This window comes from Patagioenas fasciata, chromosome 2 (assembly GCF_037038585.1).
Source record: "Patagioenas fasciata isolate bPatFas1 chromosome 2, bPatFas1.hap1, whole genome shotgun sequence".
Classification (NCBI taxonomy): Eukaryota; Metazoa; Chordata; class Aves; order Columbiformes; family Columbidae; genus Patagioenas; species Patagioenas fasciata.
The window spans coordinates 53,964,216-53,988,616 of NC_092521.1; the positions used below are offsets into that span (position 1 = coordinate 53,964,216).

At 40.4% G+C, this 24,401-nt stretch overlaps 1 protein-coding gene across 2 annotated transcripts in view; it reads left to right on the plus strand.

Moving 5' to 3' along the window:
* Positions 1 to 228: 228 nt before the first annotated feature.
* The window catches only part of ARHGAP28 (Rho GTPase activating protein 28), a 76,090-nt gene continuing 51,917 nt past the window's right edge, over positions 229 to 24,401 (plus strand). The window contains exons 1-2 of one of the 2 annotated variants that reach the window (XM_071804238.1): positions 470 to 556; positions 13,044 to 13,181. Coding sequence is in view for 1 of the 2 variants with exons in the window: in XM_065831189.2 (XP_065687261.1) it covers positions 426 to 556 (131 nt within the window). In the remaining variant the exon portion in view is untranslated. Of the gene's footprint in view, positions 557 to 13,043; positions 13,182 to 24,401 lie in introns of both variants that reach the window. The other variant, XM_065831189.2, reaches the window with a different exon arrangement.

A 24,401-nucleotide genomic window follows, 5' to 3' on the forward strand; every position in this document is an offset into this window, starting at 1 on the left:
CTTTCCGCTCGTCCTCCTGCCTAACCGGTAAACAATTTTACTTAGTCGAGCCTATTTCAGGAGCAGGATAAGAAATTGGCTCTCAAAAGGAAAGGAAAAGAATGCAAGCAAGAAGTTTTCCCAGCGGTCGCTCGGTGCCGTGCAGGATTATCTCAGGTTTCTAGTTTCCTAGGAACGTAGTAACTTCCCTGTGGGTTGTTTTGTGGGCGGTGTTTTTGAATATATGCTAATTCAGCTTTCCTGACGGGGAGAGGAGCCGTGTCTGGCTCACACAGCTCTCCTGACAGCAAACGGTGGCGAGAGGCTGCGAGGGAGCCAGGCCATGCTCTGGAGCTTGTGACAGGACCCCTTGCCCTCCCATCAGTGCCCATCGGCACACCCCGGTCACTGGCCTTTGTCACCAGCAGCGGGGCCGACATGTGCCTATGACCATGGAGATGAAGGACTCGGGCAGCGTGGTCCTGACAGCCTACCATCCCCACAGCCCCACCAGGATCCCGGGCATGGAGCAGAACTTTGTGCAGGACATTCCCCCCGGTCATTCGCCTACCAGCAGGTAAAGCCGAAGGGATGGGGACCGGTGCTGTGCTCTGCCATTTCGCCAGGATCAGTCATGGTTTTTGCTGTCTGTATGTCAGCCCGAGAGTGTTTCCCGAATTCTCGGCCACTTTGCAAGCGCTTTGCTCTTGCACGTTTTTCCCCGTCAGCGGGGAAGTGATTCAGCCCAGCGCTGCTGGTCAGGACTGGGAGGGGGAAACGCGAGTACTTATTTTAAATCTTGTAAGTCAACAAATCAGGTCAGTTTCCTGCCCAAGATACTCAACAAGACAATCCCCAGGAAAAAAAAAAAAATAACCAAGCATGTGAATTGGGCTTCTGCTCAGGTTGTTTAGGACCGTGTTACGCAAAGTGAGAAGGCTGGAGTGACTGAGCCTGGCTCTAAGAAAGTTGATTCTGGCTTTGGTTTATAGGATTTTTTAATTCCTTCCCCATTCACCCATCAGGTCAGGACCAGCTCTTGCCTTTTTGTGAAATTGCAGTTGTTGCTTTGCACAGCCATATGCACACAATGGGAGATTCCATGGTTAAAGACTTAGTCTAAATAAGAAAATTCCTTTGTGTTGCAGGAAGCTAAGTATTGTCTTAATTAATGCAGTCTTGTGTATGTTTACTTCCCTGCTCTGTAAGAATGTCTGTATTTGCACAGTTCAAAAATAGCATTTTGGTCAATTTTATTGTTTAGGAAATCTGACTTTTTTCCTAAACATACGTGTCTGGGTTTTGCAAGTTCTCCAAAAGAAGTAGTATGAAAGTTCATACTGCAAAAAGTTGAAGAAAGTAGGAAATGTTATTCTGTGGCTTGACTGAAAAAATGAGAACTGAGGTCTGAGGAAACAGTACATGTCTTTAGCCCCAGGAATTAAGCCTGTGTCTTCTCTTAATAAAAATAATGATATTTACTTCATATTGTTTATTTATAGCCGATAGCTGTTTTGTTTTCATTGTCATTATTTAGGTTAGCAGCATCTTCCTGTTCTTTGTGTATTTCCCTGGCTGTCTCATAAAGATAACTCCTTTGTTCTGTTAAACTGTTGTTTGAGAGCAGTACCAAAATACACAATTTCATGTTAAGAAAAGAAACACAGTCTGGGCTTTTAGACATGGTAAGAATGGCATTTGCCGCTTAAAGCAGAGAACAGTGGTTTGGCATTGGGTTACTGGGGAGCATGTCATTTCTTCCCTGAGGAAGAATGCTAAACTGGATCTCCCTTTGAGGAGAGCAACGGAAATGTGGTGGTTTGCTGTGTTTCTTGTAGGTGTGCTAATTGTTTTAAAATGCTCTTGAAACTTAAGCTCAGGGTGTATGAGGATTTAAATCACATACGTGTCACCTACAGAAAGCAGAAGTGCAAATTGCAGTTCCTGAAAGTAAAAAAGAAAATAGGATGCTGGCATTTTGATGAGGAACAGGTTTTGGAAGCTCCTGCTATGAGGCAAAGCCATGTATCCTTTTATATGTCTATGTGTCCCTAAGATTTTGGTGCTGTTGGCCTTTTCTTGTCTTCCACTTCCTGCAGCTGTCTAATAGCAATCGCCAAATTCTGCCATATGGGCAGTCAGTGACCATCTGAGTTTCCAAAGTCTGTTCAAGAGAGGGATTTTATTAACCCAGCATGCAGCCCTCTGGAATGCGGAGTCCATGAAGGCAAATGCACTGAGAGTTTTAGCAAATGGTAAAATAGGCTCTGGCTTAATCCCTACTTCATCTTCTAAGAACTCTTTCCTGGACTGCATTTTTTGTATAGTTTCCTCTGCCACCATCCTAATGCAAGGAGCTCCACTACAGACTCTGCCTGGCGTTCCTTGATCCCTGGGGCAGCCACCCACACCACAGCATGCTAATTCCTTGACGCTCCAGGAGAATTATTTGAAAAAGCATGCAAAGAATAAAGGTGTTAGTCCATTTTTCACTTAATAACAAAAACAGCTGGGACACGAGCTTGACTTTCCTCTGAATTTTGTTGGGTTTAGTTAGATGTAGCTCTAATGAAGTCCATACTTCAGGTATGTATCTGTGAGAACAGAATCAGACTTGCCTATTAGCCTTCACTTTGATAAACTGCTGGCAAGTTCTTTTTCAGCTCAGGGATCAAGATCTTTCATTTTCTTTCTCCCCTCCCAAGATCTCTTGTGCTTTGGAGTGCTTCTTCATGTCAGAAGAACAGCTCTATTCACCAGAGCCGGGCTTGGATATGAATGTCTCCCAGCTATGTTTTCTCTTGCAAACACTTTCACTTTGGGAGCCTTCTAAGTGGAGGTTTCTCACAGAAAGGGGAACTTAATGCAGTTTCAGTCGGCATTAAACTGCTCTGTTTCCCACTATTTAAAAAAGGAAAGATTTAAATAGCCATCATGAACCTTTAAACAAATTACTATCTTGAAACACTCTTTCCAATCCAAGTACATAACTGAGAAGCCCATGGACAGCAAAGTTCACACTAATAAAATAACTTAGATGCATCACACCACTGGGACTCACATCCATTTACAACTCTTGAAGGGCCACTAAGGCAGGCATCCTGTACACATCTAAAATATACACCAGCAGCATCAGCATCAGCATGAAGTATAGCAGCCACAAGTATTTTCACTCATAAGCCCAATGGGAGAAAGGTTGTTAGTTGGTGGGATGTAAGTGGGACAGAAAAATATGCACTTTAGCTTCTTCAAATGGAAAATGCAGCAGTGTGCAATAACGCACAGCAAATTCATAGCTGTAATGAAGGGGAGGGAGAGTGCAATGTAAGTTTAACTGTGTAGTGATGCCATCACCAATCTGCAAAGGAGAATTATACCTTCCAATTTTACTGTTGGATAACATTAGTAATTAAGAAGAGGAACCACAAATTCCAGCCATTCTCTAGAACAAGAAAGCATCAGGGGGACTAGTGATAGCTATCCTTAAATATCTCCTCCTCAGCTATCTATATCATTCATTTCTGTCTTAGTCCTTTTGTTCCATCTAGCAGACTTACTTTGCCAGTTCCATATATGGGGTGAGCCCTGAAAACTGCACTGTTGAGTTCGCTAGATGTCCAGGAGAATTCTCCAGTCAAATCTTCCTTTCTTTCCATTAATGAAACTAGGAAGTTCATTTTCCATTTTTCTCATGTGACATTCAGGTCCTTTCTCTTCACTTGTCATCTGGTTTGCATGATTGCCCCTGTTACTCACATTTATATTTTTCATTTTTTTTTTTGCTTATTGCCTTTAAGAACAAAGTGTTGGGGAGACCTCTGTTTCCTTTACTTGGCAATTAGACTAATTCTATGACAAATGAGCATAGTGGGGAAGGTTCCTGTACTCATGGTATCCCTCTCAACTTTTTTTAATCCCATTTATTAGAATTCAGATGTCACAAGTACCAGTATCAAACACCCCAGAATGTCACGCTATCGCTTTCAATACATATACTACCTCAGTGCAAAGGTGAAAATGCTGATTTATGTTGTGTAATTATCAAGTTTTCCATTTTCAATTCAAAGAATAAAGGCATTTCTAGTTGTGTAGAAATACTTCTCCTGGATTATACAGAGGAAAAGCGAGGCCGCAGCCACAGGTCTTCCTCACATCTCCTTTTTATCCTTCTAGGAGAAGCTAGGAGGAGTTATTCCTGTGCTCAGAGGAAACAGGCATGACCTCTGTGCCAAATGGCCAGTGAGCTCTCTGAGGTAATTAAGCAATTAGGGGAGTACAAAGCATTCCTAAGTGAGTCATGCTCAAGCTTTTCTTGCCTCAAGTATGACAGAGAGTTCCTCAGCCCGTTTGTTACTAACGTATCTACCAGCGAAGAAATCATCTTGCACTACAAATCACAGATATTTCCACTGCAATGAGTGTTTTAGGCTTATATGTTCATGAGATAAGAATCAGGGGAAAGAAAAAGCACGTTCACATGCTTTGTTCCGGCAGAGTGGGTTTAGAGAAGCTTTCAAAGGGTACATCAAGCTGTTTATACATAGAATAAACATCTTCATAATCAATACTCATGCAAAGAGCAGCATATATACTACAAAACCTAGGAGCATACTACATAAGGAAAGAATGAAGTGGATTTCAGCACCACTGAACAATGTAGCCAAGCCCCCTTCTTGGCTTCTCCCCTAGTCAAGGGCAAGTCTGGCAAATCCAGCTGTCTTAGGGAAATGCCTTTCCAATGTCTTAATGTTCAGCACATCTCCCTCCTCCTGCTGGCAGGAGATGACTTTTAGGCAGACACCACTGAACTGTAGAATAAAAAAAAAAGAACAGGAGTATTTTCTGAAGTTTCCTTGAGTTACCTGCTGGCAGCTTCCAGAATCCCCACTCTCCAAGGCTAAGACTTGCATTAATTTGGACACGCATGGGAGCATATCCCTTTGCAATATTCATCCCCTCTTGTGAGCCCCAAGGCATGACAGAGATATGTCATGGTGAGGTAAAGTGTCCTGAAATAAAGACTGTTTCTCTGGAAGTAAAAAACTGGAGAAGCAGCCTTTGTGCACTGAAATTTGGCTTGTGACAAGTGGAGCTCTATGAGCAGTTCAGGTTTTATCCCAACAGAAGCAGATTTTATCGCAGGGAAGTAAGGTCTGTACGCCCTGAGGCTGAGTGATCTGGGTTTAATTTCAGTCAGCACTGATTGAGCAGCTCCCCTGCTCAGTTGTATACAAGTGATGTCAAGAATGTCTTCTAAGTGATGCAGGATAAACAAACTTAGGTATTTTGGATGTTTATCTCACTCTACCACAAACTTCCGCAGAAGACAAAAATAAAAAGCTGGCTCCTTTTGCACAGTAAAACTTGAAATTACTTGGGCCTCTTGCAGTAACTTGGACTTAAAACCTATGAAATTAACATTTTAAAATGTACTAAAAGTGGTAAAAGAAAATCCCACAAAACAGTGATCTAGGAAAATACTGTATTGGCACAAGTTGGGCAAAAAATACATTTTGTGGAAAAAACACTTTTATAATTTCAAGCAGCTTCCTAAAATATGATATTTACAGTATATTTTTATAGACGCTAAGAATGATAATTCTTAATAAAACAGTTACCATGAGGATACGTATAAATAAGTCAGACAATAGAAGACATGCTTTTCCTGTAGGTTTTAGAAATGCCTACAGAATGTCCTCTGGGAGCCTCACTGAGGAATGTAGTATTTATAGCCAGTTCCTCAGGTTATGGTTGAAACTAGAGTTGGCTTCTCTGGTTTCTTTTTAGTTTGGTGCTCCTGCTGCTCTCCCTGGTACCTCCATATGCAGAGCTGATGGAAAACATCTGGCACTGTCCCTTTGATCATTTTGTTTGGTTGAGCATTTAGCCAGCTGCCCCATTCATTTTTTAAGTCACTTATCTCTGATTACATGAGGGTTGGAGCTGCTTGAAAAAAAAGAAAAAAAAAAAAAAAGAAGTAGGACCTGAGAGCTCTGCATGCCCTACACAGACACCTTCAGATTGCATCGGGCAGACTGACAGCACTGGCATAACAAACAGCCAGAAATCAAGAACTGTAAAGTGTCATTTTTGCACAGGAGATCAAAATAATACAGTGTAAATGTGTGGAAAATGTACAGTGGTGGGAACTGCAAGACAACTATGGAATACTAGTAAAAGTCCTAGCTAGGACAATATCTGAAAAGCATCTGGTTAGCACTGTACAAATATAGATTCACATCCTGAAATAATGCAGAGTATCCATAGCAAACAGTCAAGTTAACATCCTGGATTTTGGCAAACCACAGTTCAAGCAGCCACTTGGCCCACAGCAGTGCTTTGCTCCAGCTGGCCAGGCAGCACTGCAGAATGAGGCCAGGAGGCAGCACATCTGCCATTGGGGCGGGATCGTGTTCCATGCAGCCTTCAGGCACCACCATGATGGGAGAAGAGTGTCCAGGGTCACGTCCCAGGCTGCTGACTGAAGTCAGGCATCCCATCTGGCGTTTTGGCACCTTGGCCTGCCTCCTTCTTTTTGTCTCATTGGAAACAGTCCCCATTGTGGTTTTTGCAAGTTCTGTTGTATGTGGAAAGGACTCAGAAGAGGGAGACAAAAAGAGAAAGCAAAGGGATGGGAAGAAGAAGGTAGCAAAGGAGGGCAGGAGAAGGACTATCTTCACAGGCAGGTGATCTAATTCTCCTCCTTGTGTGCAAATAAAAGGAACTGGAGAGAAAAAATAAATACATCCCAAAGGAGGCCATTCGCAGTGGACCCCCAAGTCCCACCAGAGACATGTGGCAATAGGTTTTTGAATGGCACTTAAACGGTGATTTTTAAGTCAAAAGCTGAAGTGGTTTAAAAGACAAGTTGTTTGAAAGAGAACCCCTGCTACTGTGAAGGAGTATTTTAGCAGAGGTCAGCAGAAATGCTTGAGTTGTCATCCCTTGTAATTAATGCAAGAGAAAGACTGGTGATTTCTGAGGGTCCCCTCATCTCTGTAATTTACTTTTTCCCCTGCCTATATTTGTTAACTTTCCAGGCATTGCCAGAGTATCTGAGGAGAGTGGAAAAAACACTGGAGCACGGAACCTAAAGGAGCTTGTTCATGTTTTCTTATTCAGGGTGTTATGTGTAATAAACGGTTATGTAAGGCTGCAGGATTTTCAGTTGTGCAAAATCATCCAGTTTAGGATGGACCTTTGCTGGATGTTTAGACAGAAGAAGGCTGAACAAAAGAAAGACAGAAATCTCTGCTACTAAGTGCTGCTTTTATTGAATTTCCACCTGAGAACTATACGAGCCATTTATAACACCTCTTTTTGTAGAAGTTGTTCTGACCATATAATGAGCAAAATACTGATGATAAGTCTTTTTGTGGAGAAGAGCCCTATCAGTGAAGAGAGGCAGAGGGGATGATAAATTGAAAACCTATACTGGATGTAGAAGTCCAGCTGGGTTGACATCATTTACCAGCTGAAAGACAAGTAAAGCAAAAGGCAAGCTGGGCAACTGAGTTTTAAATATATGTGGGCAAAACCTCAGGACATCAGAGATCAGGTCACTCTCACAGTTTGCTACCAGAGATGCTTGCAGCTCTAGATCTGCAAGTCCTCATATTTTACTACAGCTAACCAGAAAAAGACTAGTTTCCCAATGAACATATTTGAGCAGGGAATAACAAATTTATACAAGGCCTGAGTTCGACTCACTGAGTAGTATGTTCCTCACTACTTACACCCCTGCAGACATCAGAGAGTCTGCAGTTACCCAGACTCTGGGTTAGTCTATTCAAACTCTAGGTATGGTGATGAAGACCCTTTTCCCCATCAGTTTCTCTGGCTAATAAAAGTTCAGAACAACATATCATCCAAGCTTATTTTCCGGCCCAGTGATGATCATACGTAGTGGTCAAAAGGGAATCTAAAAGTGATAATGTCAGATTCTTTTTAAGGTTAACATTAGTGTGAGAGCAAGAACTGGATAGTCATAGCATCCAATCTAACATGAAATGCTCTGTCTTTTTTATACTCTAATAAAAGGTCAATAATATATCCTGCAGTGGAATATCAAGTGGGGTATGAGCCTTGTTTATGCACGTGGACTGAGTTAATGGATACTTAGGTCTAATAATGGAGGTTTTACCTCTGAATTTACTGGAAATGGAATCAAGCCATCAGAACTCAGATCTTTTTGTCAATAACTTTGCTTAAAGGGCAAGATCTAGTTGTGTTAACTCTTGTCTCAACTCAGATTGCCTTCTTATTTAATAGGATTCTTGCAGAACAAGACATCTTGCAGAAGTCTTAGATAGTTAAAACATAATGGTGACTAGGCCCGTCTTCTTTTTGCAGTAGTTCTTTCTGTTATTCAAACATTTTGAAAACTCAGGTTCAAAATATTTGCCTGGATGTATCAGAGATGAATATAAAATCTTTGCTGTAGTTACAGGTGGAACATGGAGAAGGGGAGCCTGAGGCATTCTCTGAAGATGTTTTGCAGGCTTGGCTGTCCTTGGCCATTTCTGGGCCAGATGGTGCCCAGATCGTGCATGTGCAAGGAAGTGAAAGGAAACCGGGAGCTTATCCTGATGAACAGAGAAAAGGGAAGCCTTTGTACTCAGGCTGCAGCAGGATTTCACATTGAAAGTGACGGCTTTTGGAGGGAGAGTGGGCAGAAGGAAGCAGGGACAGCTGGCCAAGCACAGGAGAGGGGGCTTTTAAATATGTGGGAGTCTTTAGTTGCCTGCTGAAACAGTTGTGTCTGCCTTGTGTAAGGTCCTTCTTACATCTTACACTCAGAGGATGCACTTCCCCATAATCCCCAGTGATCTGCTGCGATCCTTTGATGCTACCTTGTTTGCTTGCTTTCTTCCCTCCTCTCTTTGAATTATAAAAAGCAATTAAACCATGAGAATTTAAGTATAACATTACTGGAAATGTGAAGTTTCTGGAAGTATTAATTTGTTCTTATTTATATGTGTATATGGCATGTACCAGTCCAAAAGTGCAGCATGAAGCTTAAGCCTACTCATGTCTCATTGGCAATTCACAGTGTATATGGCACTTATCCCACAAGACAAAAATTAGCTGGAATCTTCTTCGAGTGTATTTCTACAAGCCAGTTGTTTCCTCTGAGGAAGAGTGGCAAATAAAAATAAACAAACAAAGGAATCTACTGTGTCAATTTTTGAAAAGCTTTCTTCAACATACAGGGCCTCTATGTTCTGTATTTAGGAAGCACATCACAGATTTTTGGGAGGGACATTGACTCTGCAGCTGTTTTCTGTGGTCAAGATGCATTTCATCCTGAATTGACTCCATCTTTTGTGGCTTTTTTTAACTGCTGATTTTTTTAAATAAGAATTAGCTAACCCATTCCTGAAGTTAACAATGCCACACTCAGCAATGCAGTAAGACCATGCAAACCAAACCAGCTTGCCTCAGTCTACACTGAATACAAGTAAATCTGCAGTTAATTATGTTAACATGCCATAAAACAATGACCCACTGTAGTTTTAAGTAATCGACCACTTGTATGGAGAGTTTATAATCATAGGATGTTCTTGGAGGCTCATTTTCCTTTTTCAGTTTCAAACATGGAGTATGATATTCATGTGGGTAATGGGGATGTCTGTAACCAACACTTGTTAGTGCTATCAAGAAATCTAAGAGATACAGTGAGCTGTAATTTTCAGAGTTAACCTTCTCCTACTTACCTGGAGACTTATTGAAGCAAGAAGAAGCTACAGTGTTTTTTTATGTAATTCACAGCCCTTTTTTTTTCTCTCAGACACAGGACACTGAAATTTATGTACTATCAGTATTTGAGGCCCAGTTGTGATGTCTGTATTCTGACACCTACTGAAAGGATTTTTTGCTTCTAATACTGAAAGGTATTAGAGGCAAAAAGGAACTAAATAAACGAATGGAAACAAAATTTAAAAGTTTGGTCTGACACCATAAGGTTTAACAGTAAAGTAATAAATCCATGGCTTCAGTGAATTTCACGATGGCCAGGTAACAATTACAACACAGGAAACCAGGATATCTTTTTATGGGGCGGCTGCGTGCAAATCTGACCTCCCTTCGGCTGCGTCCAAGAGCTGCAGACTGATGTTAGGACAGCTTTTTGCCTAAGCCAATACGCAGGTGCAGCACCGCACAACACAGCTGTAGGGCTTCTGGCCCAAGGGAGCCTGTTCCCAGCCTGCTGACACAGCTGTAGGTGGAAACTTGAAGGCTGGAATTCAAAATGTTTAGACTAATGCTTCAGAAGTGATAAGAAAATTTAAAAAAAAAGAGTGTGTTTTTTCTGAACAGGCTACTCTGCTGGTAAACAGGTTAAGCCTGGGTATTTTCAGGTCTAGATGCATAAAGTAAGGAGGTGGAAAGCTGTACTGCAATTTTCTCAAATAGTTTGCAGGCTGAAACTTTATCCAACTTGAATCATAACAGAATATTTCATTAATTTGTGCAAATCAGATTCCTAACAGAGCAAAACACATGGAAGAGGAGTGGTGCTTGTGATATTCAGTTAGAAAAGCTTATTGATAACACTATGACAGCATTCTTCACCTCAGTCCCTGCAGATTCCAGCAGAAGAGGCAAGGGTACAGCAGGGAGCCAGAAGTAGTCCTGATGAATAAATTTAAAGAAAATTTTAAATTTTAATTAGGTTAGAATTTTTTCTCTGAACTTAGCTAATTTGTGTGAAGAGTAGAGTTCTGATTTTCCTAGAGAATAGAGCCTAAAACATCTTTTATTTCTTAAACAATAGATAGGTCAGTCAGCATCTGGCTATCCATTAGAATTCCTTTTCTAATTAAATCTCATCAGCTGGATCAGGAAGATGATGATGTTCAGAGGCTGAATTGAGCCACATTCAAACACTGTAAATAAGGTTCACAACCTCTATTCTTGATCTGTCAGCTCAGCCTTTGGTTTCTGAATCATTGCATGGCATTGATCCAGGGCTTCAGTTATGCTGAGAAAGACATTGACCACTGCATAAGTGGGTGGAAAAACACCATTCAACAGTTAGCTGGGTATATCTGCTGAAAGTATGTCTGTAATTTCGTGAAGGAGATGGTGTTGCTAAGAACAGATTGGTTTCTGAGACTGTCTTGAACCCAGCCAGCTGTAGTTAAACCCTCAGAAGCTAACAAAGTACATTCCTAATTATATCAGTGGAGTGGACAGCTAGATTAAGTTACGTCCTTTGAGACTGTTGGTGATGAGTTTCCATCACGGGGATAGATTTTATATTTCATCAAAGCCAAGTGGGACCTCAGGCTGTACAACAATAGAAGTGAACCAGTCACTGAAATGATATGCATCTGTGGGCTACCCTAAATCCTGCAGATGTGCACCTCCCATGAATTCACTGGATGTAGCAGCAGCATTAAGATTCGATAGGCAAACTTTGAAGACTTCAAATAAATTTAAACTTACTATTGTATTTATCTTATAAATTAAGAAGTAAAGCATTTTGGAATAGGTACCAGAAACAGCCAGGAAAATGGTAGATAGTGGGAAGAGTTTTTCTCTGGTATCTTTACAGATACACATATTCATGGGTTTGGCCATCCTCACGTGGTCTTAAAACTTTCACTGACGTCAATATACTTAAACAACTGGTATAGCTGTAGATAATAAGCTTAGTGCGTATTTTTCTCTGCTTTTCTGTGATCTGTATTTAGTTAAAAACTTAATACCACTTTTCCATCATTTCTGACAACCTATAAGCCTATAAAATGAGTAATGCTCCATAATGTGGTTACAGCAGATCAGCTTTATCCTTGCTATCTACTTATTGCTTTCAAGCGATCTTCAGAAGATGTTTAACAATAAAAAACACATACCTATGGTGAGAGGAGTGACATATTCTTACAGAAGAGGAGGAAACTCCTTAATCTTCAATCAATTTTACATTTTATTAAAAGTAGTTGCCTACTTTGCAAAACTGTTGCTGTGCACTTTATGTTGGGAAGATGTAAGGAAATATCCTGTTTGCTTAAGCTAACATTTCTGTTACCATTGTTTTTTCTCACATTTAAACCATGCTACCTAAAGTCAGAGAGATGATACAGTGCTCTGTACATGTCACCTGGAAAATCCTGTTTAGAATTATGCGGTGTGATGGGTCAATCAGATAAGTCACGTCTGTAGAAAGTACATGTTTACTTTAACTGTTGAACCATTGAGGTTATAGGGAGTTGAATCTCTGGATTATAAATGTAATTGACATCTCACCACATTTAAGGCCAGATTCAAAACTCCTCTTGGTGACAGCAGGCTTTGGGCTTGCCTCTAAAGATACCGTGCCCGCAATCAACCCTATACCCTTCATATATGTTGCAGTGTTCCTCTTTGGTCGTTTATCCTATTCATGCCATTATCTTATTTTAAAACTCTTAAACTCCTCACAGGGATGAATCAGTTATTGATTTTCCGTGTAATTACATTTCTATTGAATCCACTTTTTGCATTTTGTGACTCTGATAAAGACAATAAACTTAGCCAAAAACTACTTAACTACACAGGAAAGATAACTGAGTAGGGCAATTCTGTAATGGTCACTCAAGATGGAAAAACCTAGCAAATTCAATGGGATATTTTTTCCTATTAGATTCATCATAGTCACTTTTTTGGATTGCCCTCAGAGAAATATACTTATGAATGGAAATATTATCACAAGTCAGCACTGGACCCCAAAATCCAAAGAAAACAATGAAGCAGCACAGACTTTCCTTCCTATTCTGATTGCGTCACTGGAATCATTGCCTAATAAAGGCATTTTGTTTGAAAAAACTTCCTTCTGTGTTTTTTACAGTGCTGTGTGTCTGCATTCCTGTTCATTTGTCTGCTTGATTAGCCGAAATCAAATACAATGATGCAGACCTCCAAGCAGCTATAAAAACTCAAAGTGAGCAATACTAACAGCACCAAAAAAATATTCTACATTGCAATCTTCATGGGAATTGCTGTGCAGAAAGCAAAAGAGCTGATGCAAAATCACATATGTTTTTTCCTTCGTGCTATTTTGTCGTTACGTAACTGCACAGAAGGTTGCTCTTCACCAGACTTCAAATAACCCTGGGGGCAGGTGACAAAGGATGGACTGTTGGTGTCTCTGCCTGGTGCACAACTATCCTCTGGCCTGCAGCTGGATGGAAACAAGTGGCTAGATTTTAAGAAATTTTGTAAGTACCAGGTTGTGGGATTTTTTTTCTTCTACCTGTGATATTCTATTTGCTGTTGATATTTTGACTATTGATGGGTTACTCTTTGGTGGTTTTGCAATGTGTCCTGTAGATTTTGAGAACTGGGAAGGTATTTCAGTCTTTGCAGTTGATGTTGCACCTTCTAGAGGTGAATTATTGTATTGATTCTGATCATAAACATCCATGAAAATGAATAGAAATATAATATTCTGGGTGCCTAAGAGAAGTAGTTTGGTGGAGTTTTATGTTATCCTATCCATATTTTCATGAAGAGTAACTTATGTAAAGACAAGATAAGATAAAATAAAATAAAATAAAATAAAATAATACAACAACCAATCATAAATCTAAACAAGAAATCTTCCAATCATGACAAAAATCTAAAGTAACTCAAGAGAAAACTCAAAACATAAGGATAAAGGTGTGATTAGTAAAGGAAATAGGGAGCACATAAGTTAAAAAGAAAATATCTAAAATCTACTTTTATGACAACCATGCTTTCACGTGGCTGTTTTTTGCTAATCAGATGAGGGGATTTCTTTGAATTTGTATTGTCATCAAATAAAACTTGGCTAGTCAGTCTTTGGAAATGAGACACATTCAACAGAATTGGAAGAGATTTTGCTCAGTAGATACAATCTTCCATTACCAAGTAGTGAAGTGAAGGGTAGAACAAAACCATGATGAAAGCAGATGGGAGATCATGCAAAATTCTTTAGTTGAAGTTTACTTTAAATGAATCTCGACTTCACCATCTAGTTTTCATGTGCTGCTTTATTTAAATTACCGGTTTAATAATGCACTTGTTGAAATCAAAGCTGTTGAAAAGTTCTGTAATTGCATTATGTGGAAAAAAAATCTTGTGACTAGAATATTAAATACTGATTGTTGAAATCAAAAGTTACTCAGAAGTATAAAGAACTGACTAAACACAATGATGTCACTAGGCACTTCAACAAAGAAAATATAAGAAAATACACATCCCATGTACCAGATTTGATGTGGAAACTTTTTTGAAAGGTCAAGTCTGTACATTTCTTTGATGCAAACCTTGAAATACCTAAGGTCAAATTATTGATTACACTGTGTGTTATCTGACTATTATCCTATACAATATGTAAATAGGAAAGGCCTGCTTCCCTGAAAATTATGATAAGAGAGTAGCTTCTTGGTTATCTGTGACCCCATGCTACAATCCAATGTTTGCTTAATTAAAATGAAATTAGTTTATTTTGCATGACAAAGCCAATCAGATATCTTGAGTGAGAAGTCTTAACTTATACACTTCTACTGTCTGTACCATAGAAAGTTTTCTTATTTGCTCTGTTCCAAAGCACTTGGAACATCTTTTGATGGATGGACTGGTTTTAACCCTAATGACAAGATAAATAACAAGAAAAACTATATGGCTACCGAAGTTGTTTAATCTTCATCGGACACAAACTTTATCACAAACTTATTCTTAGTGGTGCTTACCCTGTGTTTCCTGAAGTGTTTGCTGGGCCTGATTCATGCATTATTTATTCATATTCTGTTTCATATCGGGTTGAATTGTACTTTTGTCACAGATGGACACCTGAAGAAATTAATTGTGTTATCCAGTTGCTCTGAGTAATTTCTAAGCCTGACTGTGGAATTTGGGAGTACTCTGGGATCCTCCCCATCCATCTTCCAGCCCAGGTCTTTGCCTCAAAACGTTACAGTGAGATCAAAAAACTTTTCCCATCATTTCTCAGAATGGTAGCTCTGTCTGTGGCCAATGTATGGACTGAAAATGTATGGAAAACAAAGAAAATAGCTGTCTGAAGACTTGTGTACCTCCTGGACCTCCAGGAACCTGCTCTTAGCAAAGGGCAAATAAGAAGTAACATGACTAGGCTTTTAACTCTTTCATGGCAGAATAACTCTGAATTATACTACGTTTGCCATGGACTAAACTTTCACATGATAGTTAATGTAGCTCAGCTGCCAACCAGGAACTTTTCCAGCACTAGCAAACAACATTATTTTTCTAAGTTCTTAAAATAAGGTGCATCTGAAACTTTCCCCTGAATGCCATAACTGTACCCAAGAAAGACATTTTCTTGGGTGATGAAAAGATATGAAAAAAAGGGGGCATTAATGCTTCCTCATGTCCCTACTACCACTTTCTGAGTTAGGAAAAAATACTTTTAAATTCATGTATCTCAAAAGTACTGGTCCATGGTAGTCAACTGTCAACTTCTTAAATAACAATGTAGCATCAGGCATTCTCACTGAAATGATCATTGAACAACATTTGATTTATATTAACCATTTCTCTGGCATAATCATTTGTAAGTGCAGGATCCACAGCACGAATAACTTTGAGAAAGGAAGCTTTTTGAGAACATGTGCTAAATTCATTTAAAATTTCTCTCTAAGGCCAGGAGAAGATTAATGTACTCATGAAAGCAAAGGCCTGGTGCCTCTGCCAGCTTCTTTTCCAGTTGCCTAAATGCTAAATTGATCCCAGAAACTTCCTCACAAGTCTCATTGCGTAGCCCACATATGTGCACAGCTCCAGCACAAGTGACGGTTGGAGCCTGCAAATGGTAGATACCTCTAACCTGTCTGGCAGCTGTCAGCTTGCCCTAATTCAGGCTCCAAGGCTCGGACTTGAGCCCAGACTGCTCTGTCTTGTGCGTTAGCAGTACCAGCAACACAGAGGCAGAGGCTTGTGTCCCACCTCGGCTGCTCGCTGTGCCCTCCCTACAGGAAAGTGGTTCCAGCTCAGACAACTTCCAGTTGAGCAGCGTTCAGTTTCAAAAACATCCATGTAAAACCTGGCATGTGCACAAGTCACATGTCTAAGGAAGTTCTGGAGATAGTTGTAATTGTGCTGGAATGGAAGAAGAGGAAAGCCAGGAGCTTGTTTAAAAAAACAAAGTGGCAACAAGGGTTTTATTTTATTCCCACTGTCTTATGGCAGGTGACCTCAGTGGCTGTGTGAGTGCTGAGCACTACATGGCAGGACCCTCACTTCAGTTCAGTTAGAACCTGGCTTATGAACAGGCAAAGAGCTATCTCTCATTGTCCCTGCTCACCCAACCCCCAGCAAAAAAAACCCGAAGGCATCAGAATGACATCTGATGCAGGCAATGATGCTCTCAAACACAGCAGTACACTCAGCATGCTTATTTGGGAAGCTCATTAGAGGACAGAGTCAGCATTTTCCATCCTTCAGCAGCTCCAAACTCCTGATAGTCCTTGTCCAAGCACCGCTGATTAAATCAGATCTGAGTTAAAAACAAGCAGCAGTTTTCCCAGATCTTGCTTTACAGAATCACAGAATTACAGAATGGTTGGGGTTGGAAGGGTCCTCTGGAGATCATCTAGTCCAACCCACCTGCTAAAGCAGGGTCACTTAGAGCAGATCCCTCAGGAATGTGTCCAGGCGGGTTTTGAATGTCTCCAGAGAAGGAAACTCCACAACCCCTCCAGGCAGCCTGTTCCAGTGCTCTGGCACCCTCAGAGTAGTTTCTCCTCATATTCAGATGGAAACACCCGTGCTTCAGTCTGTGCCCATTGCCCCTCATCCTGTCGTTGGGAATCACTGAAAAGCATCTGGTCTCATCCTTTTGACACCCATCCTTGAGATATTTATAAGTGTTGATAAGATCCCCTCTCAGCCTTCTCTTCTCCAGGCTGAACAGACTCTCAGTCTCTCCTCATAAAAAACATGCTCCAAACCCCTAATAATCTTTGTAGACCTTCGCTGGACTCTCTTTGGTAATTCCTTGTCCTTCTTAAACTGGGAAGCCCAGAACTGAACACAGTACTGCAGATGCAGCCTCATAATAGCAGAGTAGAGGGGGAGGAGAACCTCCCTCTACCTGCTGGTCATACTCTTCTTAATGCATACCAGGATACAATTGGTCTTCTTGGCCACAAGGGTATATTGCTGGCTCATGATCAATCTATTATCCACCAGGATGCCCAGGTCCTCTGCAATGCTGCTTTAGTATCATGCCTGTGAAAAGATTATAAGGGGAAATTTTGGTACCTTGTCCTCCTGTCCCATTGCACATGAGAATTATTTTATAAAAAAGGCAAAGAAAGAAAGGAGGAAATAAGAGAAAGAGGGAGAGAAGTCAAAATGCAAACCGAAGAGCTTATTAATATGACAAAGCTAACACAAAGCCATCTGGTTTGTATCTCATCCCAATTTGGGGCTTGATCCTGCCAGGTACTTAGTGCTCAGGCTGTTGCCTGGGGCATTCTCCAGAGCACCCCTAACATTGGTGGTTTACTGGATTGTGGCCAGCATGCTGAGTGCCTCACAGGAATCAATCCTTGCTTAATATTTCTGGTTTGTAGAAAAAAACTCTTTCCAGCTCTGAGCCCTGGCACTTCTGACTCAGAGTTTCCTTCCCCAGTCCACTCCAACCCCCATATTTTTTCTTTCCTGTTGTGAGTAGTCAGTGCCAAGCAGGCTTAGGCCACAGGTTGCCCACCATGGAAACTCCAGTACAGGCAGTCAGCATCTGACAAGACTCCAGGAGAAAATATTTTAACCTGAACTAAGGTCCTACCTGGAGTTATTCAAAACTCCTATTCATTTTGCTGAGCCCATAAAAAAGAAAAACTTCAGAGGAGAAGGGATAGCATGTAATAAATTCTTGGGCATTATCAGCATATATCCCAAAGGGGCAATGGGCTCTTAAATCAAATTAAAGAAATCCCTAGAAAACCAGGACTCATGATATCCTTGACAGCATATGCTGCATGAAATACTTCAAGTCAGTAACTCTAAATGTGGCTATCACCACGATGTGCACCTTCCATGGACTCAACTTTCATTTCTTTTCAATAACAGTGAATCTTTGTGAAGAGCAGATGTAGATTCCAGTTCCTAAGCAAATTTTCAAATTTTATGGCCAGATCTGTAACCAGTCTGAAAACTGTAATGAGAAAGGGATGACAAAGCAAGCAGAGATACTTTTTGCTGTCATGGCAAGACTGCTCAAAGTTTTAGTTTCAGGGTCAGGCTGCATAATTCCCCTCTCAGTTGATTATTACTAAATGCTTTAAAAATCCTTGACGTGTACACATTCACCATGGTGTGGTGTCTCCAGTGCTCCATACCCATTTATGCATCCATACCTATGTGAGTGTGTGCAGGATGTGGTAGTCACCTGCAGTGCACCAAAGTGCAGACACCCAGCATTTCAGCCATGTGCAAAACCACAGTCCCCAGTAACACCACCCCTACCCTTCCCCTGCTCACTCTCCGAATCCCCCACAACAAAATTTTACCAGCGTTGCAAACCTCCAGCAACCTTCAAACAGCTGCTACATTCTGTAAACAGTTTGCCAGAAAGAAAAATAAAAATAAATGAAATATTTACCTCTTTTCCTCAGTTATAAAATTGGCCTAGGATGTGGAAAAGACAAAGTATATGCCTGGATCACTGATTAGATTAAAGACTTGTCTGTCCACACGTATCACCATACCCTCCAAGGCTAGAAATAATTCTTTACCAGACCAGAATGCTGTGCCTTGTGGGACCCAAGAGAGCAGCTTTAAAATTGCTGTGTAATTGAATGTGGGAAAGACACTGATTTTTCTTGTTATTGTTATGTTTTTCTTATCTCTCTAACTTTTTCAGTTTCTGTAGTGAGAAAGTAGCAATTCCATCTTTGAAATGTAGCATATAAAATGACATTTTCTGCCTGAACTGCAATCAGGATTTGGCCAGGGAGTACAAGGCTCTGCATGGGCAGAGGTGGGTGGAGGCTCTTGCTGGTAAACAGCATTTTTCAGTGTAGCTGGTACAAAGCACAGCACCCAGGAGGCTTTTTCTTCTGACTCACACCTCCAGTGCATAATAATAATAATAATAATAGTAATAATAAAAGCAACAACAACATTTTCACAGCACACAGAAACAAATGCAGTAAGCAGAAGTAGCATAAGCAGCAGGCTGAAATTTCACAAGTACTGTAAACAGGCCTCCATGTACGCTGGAACTGGGCCAAAATACTAGAAACAACACTGTGGCCCTACAAAGACATGACCCTGTTGCATCACCTGGGAGGTCTCTGGCACCCAGACCCCTGACATGGATGCTGGTGAGGCAGGGGGAAAGGGAACATCTTCATGAGATAGCACTTGTACATGTCCTGTGTTTGTGACATTGGCAGAGATCACTGTCCTCCCTTTAAATTGCATGTTTTTTCCCATCTGCTAGAACCCATGGCTAAGTAAGTCAATAATGCATGTCCTATAAAACATAAGTTGCCCTCTTAGCTCATACAAATGTGCAGAAAAAAAACAGGGGCCACGTGAAGCATTCATCCACCAGAGCATTTGAAGAGGGCTGCCTGCAGGTGAGAGACCTGGCAAAGGAGGCTGTTACTGCAGCTTTGACAGTGCTGCCAGGAAAGCCTTTTGAAACACCACCTCTTATCAAATACTTTTAATTTTCCCTTTCTCTGATCCAGTACTTTCTATTAGTGATAATTAGCATTTTTGTTCTGTCTTGACAGTGCCAGAAAAATCCACCTGGTGAAACCACTGGCACTGGGGTTGGCATCAGCTGTTCCATGAACAACAGGGAGCTGAAGTGCTTTGATACAAGGGAGAGTGCTCCAAGAGGAAATAATTGTCAGATAATCATCTTGCAGGATTACGTGAAACCTGTGATATTGTCACATTTCTGGTTTCCTTGGGCTTCCCAGCTGGATTTGTGCAAGTGTGAGAGGGACTGAGAAAGAAAAGCTGGAAATGGCAGGTGATGGTTGGCCCTGAAGAAGTGCCACTCTCTATATTGTCATTCATGAAAACCGTGGAGCTGGGTACATCTTATTTGGACACTGCTGCTGAAACTAGAGATTTCTAGATCTTGAAAAAAGCCTTGTTCTTGAAAGCAATTGGGAGCCTCAGTCAGGCTTTTGAAGGCATTTGTGTTCAAAAAGATGATTGTTCCTTTCCTGAGCAGATAGAAGGGCTTTTAGGGGCCTGAGTCTCCACTGCCTTGCACTGCAACCACTCAGACCTATGCAAGTGAGGGTAAAACACCACTTTTGGTAGTGCTAGCAATGGTCCTGGTTCCTCAGGTGGCATGGGTGTATTTTGGCTGCACTGTGTATGCCAAGCACTGAACATGGTGGGCTCCAGGTCTCTGAACTGAAGCCAAGCAAGGGAGATCTGTGGCCTCAGCAACTGTTACTGTCTTAGTGCCACCAAATTGTGGCAATGGTAAACGATTGTATTACATTTACTTTTGAGGGGGGCTGCTGCCTTTCTTTTTTCTTTTTTATGTCAGGTTAGAATCTTTTAATTTCTCTTATTTTTTATGTTGAAATGTCTGTTATGTTTCACAGTGGAGTGGTTAACATGGATTCCTTCTTTTAAACTTTCTAAAAAAAGTTTCTTTTCTCTTACCCTCTTTTTTTCTGCAATGTACAAGACGGGCATCTCAAATTCTTCCTGACTGCCAAAACTAGTTCTGCTTTCATGACCAATAATTAACAAAATGTTAGACTAACCTAATATTTATGTTATACATGGTAATTAGATATGTCTTTGACTTATGTATGTTTTTGTTTAAAAGAATAAACTTTGGAGATTGGACATTTGTAATTGATACAGCATATTCAGAGGCATAATTATGTATAGAAAGTAAAAATTTCTTTTTCCTTTGTCTGTTTGTGTCCAACAGAGTTTTCAGATGCCTGTTTAGTTAGGGATTTTTTTTTAAGTCCTTTTACTGGAATATATTTCATCATTTACAGTCCCCCTCAAGTAATATTGCTGATTAAACTGGGATTACTCAGTGGGTGAAATTAGTAAAATATTCTGTTCAAATTAAGTCCTCCCCTTTAAGAAGTGAATTGGTCCATAGACCATTAGAAACTCTGTAGAAACTCACCCCATTTCTTAAAATAAAGGTTACCGGCCAAACATTACTTTGGCAGTTACAGTTACTCTTAAAGTCACATTAGTGAAGAACATCTGTTAATATAAAAATATCTCTGATGCATTACAGTGGTTTAGCTGCAGTTAGTTTAGCAGTGCTTGGTTAACATCTAAGGGAGAAGAGGGAATAAATGTCTTACATTTGGCAATCAGTAAGCCAGGGCTTTTACCCATTGCTTGGCTTTGTTTGGGTTTAGACAAAGTTCCTCTGTTTTTGCTCAAGCTGCAATAATCCTTCAGCCCTTGATGTCATGCATTCTGGGTTTTCTATACTTTTTATAATCATCTTTGAATCCTCAGTCCACATCATATGTTATGAATATTCTTGTTCTGGAGAAGAGAGGAAGGCAGTCATTTTAGACTGCAGGAACCCTACCCCTAACATTCCCCTGTGCGTCAAAGACATGGAGCAACATCAGGGAGAAAAAAGCAGCAGAAAGACCAGTTTGGAAAGATTGTTCAAGATGAGAAAGTTGAAAGTTGCTTCAAACTGTACCTAGAAAAGCCTCTTTAGGGGCACACCTGGTGCAGGGTGTGGACATGGTCAGGCTGTTGCTACAGAGAAGCAAAAGCCAGAAATTTGTCCTGGTGAATGTAGGAAATTGTAGGAAATTGTGGTGTTACAGGTTATCAGCTCAGGTTCTTCTTTCCTGGTGAAAATACATTGAAAATTGGAGATACTAGCAAGTAATGATTTTCTTCATCTTCTTGCCACATGACTGTTAGGGTATGTTATTTATTTCTTCCTCCACTTAGTGACTCTTCCACCAGAGTGTTATCTTTTATTCTTGGCTGCCTTGACCTGTTCAGCTTTGAAAAAGAATGATGTCTGTAAGGGGAAATAAGTGGCTTCCCTAGGGAACTGTATTGTAAATCCTTGGGATTAAGGTAACTAGCAGATTCTCTAAGATATAGTTTAGTGCAAGACATAAGACAGTCTTTTTTGTAGGGACCTAATAGAGGGATATTCTCAAAAGATGACTGAAAATAAAGGTGCAAAATAGTGTTCCTCCAAAGATCAAAGAGCCACCTGAGCAAAACCTCTATGTTTGTAAATTCAGCACAAAAAAAAAGTCTCCCCTGTCATATGACTCCACATACTGTTTCCAGTGTACATATGGCCCTTGCCTGTGACTATTGCAACGAGCACTGGAAAACAAGCTCAGTCCCTTCCTGTTAATTTACTGGTGGAGGAAGTTTGTTTTTTTTTTTTTCCACCAGGCAAGTTCATTTGTCAAAGTGACCTTTGCAGCTGACACCAAGCATTACCGCAGATAAAGAATGCCGCCTCAGCATATTTGTGAAATCCAGCTCAGCAGCCGGCCACGGGCCTCCTGCAAGGCACGGGGCCGTTGCAAAAACAAAACCCTTCCTACGGGCACCGCAAGGCATTTCTGTTCCACAGTTTTCGTACATCGGCACTGCACATCGTGCAATCCTTCTTTTGTCACACTCTGTAAACCCTCTTCTCTTGCCTGACTGATTTTATGTCTAAATGGTCTTGAGGTTAAGTAGTTTCTTTTGAAAAAATCCCCATTCTGTAAATTAATGGTCTCCTAGGCAAAGCTAAGACCACAATTAAATCTTAATCGATCATGAACGTAGGTAAGAAATTTCACAGATCCTTTGCCAAAGCCCAGGCAGAAGAAACAGATCTTCAGAGATCTCTTAAGAGAAGGTTTAATATTTCATGAGGAGCTGATGTCAAGTCTGGACTGCTTGGCCATGAATTACTATCTTCTTCCTATCTATATAGTTCCTTTCAAATACATCACTTATTAAGTTTTAGGATATTGCCTTTTTTCTATCATGAAAAACAAACCAGATTTGGAGCATGTGTGCTTAATGTATCCCGGTGTTAACATAAAATCCAGCTTGGAGAAGAGCCTCTGATTTTTGCTCACTAACAGCTGGAATAGATCAATAGAGTCCCTGGAAATAGCAGTCATGTTTCAGAAGAAACCACCACGATTATGTCAGTTTAATTTCTGTAGAATACTTAATCCAATGATAACTCTTCCAGTTCCTTCCTTGTAGTTGTATTTTCATGCTTGCCATATGACATCTGTTAGACAAGTCCTTACAGATATTTCTCAGCAGCAGTGACCTGTTAAAACAGGAGACTGTGTGACTGTGTGTAGAAAGGAGACCAAAAAAAAAAAAAGCCATTTCTTTTGTAGGGGAAGAAAAAAAAACAAACCACAAACAAACAAACAAACAAACAAAGCATCGTTTGCGTTGATCAGAATAATCTGCGGAGCACTTCTTTTTTTTGAGCCAAGAAATAAACAGGGAAAAATCAGAAAAAGCTGAAACATTTCATTGCAACAACTTCTAAATGAACTGTTTTGTTTCTAATTTATGTGGATCTAACTTTCAACAGAAAAGTAAAACAAATCTCAGAGATCAAACTGTTTGTTGTTGTTCTGAATTTCTACAAGAAAAGCAAATGGCTTTGTTTCAGATCAACTTTAAATGAAGATTTTGTTCAATTATTTGTTTGGCAAAAGCCCTGAAAAATCCGTTATTTAGAAAGCTAAACGTTTATGACTAGTTCTTACATCCAGATACAGCAAAAAGCTTAAACATTTGTCTCATTGTAAGGATAATCTATGTATTTTTCCAGTCATAAATGGAGTCAACAGCAGGTCTATTTTATGTATCAGCATTTAACTTTAGAAAAAGAATAGCACAAAAACACTTGTGTCAGTGTTTATCAGTTGTATGACATTCAGTATATCTGCTGAAATATTTCATCATCACGGTCCATATATGGAATTAGTTCAGAGCTACTTTTGTACAAACCATGAAATGCAATAGTCAGATTTGAATAAAGTTACCAGTGCACGCAGATCTCTGTGCGGTGTTTCAGTGGGACACCTGTGTATACGAGTTCAATGCTGTTTGTTTTTCACAGGACAGCTGTGATTAGAGCTCACCATTGTGCTGGTCCAGAAAGACTGAGGGAAAGAAAAAAAAATAAAAAGGTGTTTAATCATGTTTATGCAGTTTTATGGCAACACTTAACCAAAAGGGTTGTTTAAATTGTGTTTCAAGAAAATATTGTAGTTTGGACGTAAAATATCTGAAGTGCAAGGACACTGCAGGGAGAGAGTTACAGTTCCCTTAATTTTAAGTGCCCCTAAAGTCCAGTGAGCATTTATCCATTTTCAGCATTTAACTGCTCTTTGGTGAGTCTCTCACTGTCTGCTCCCTTGATGGGCAGTAAGAAAGACATCCACAGGTGAGCTGAATTG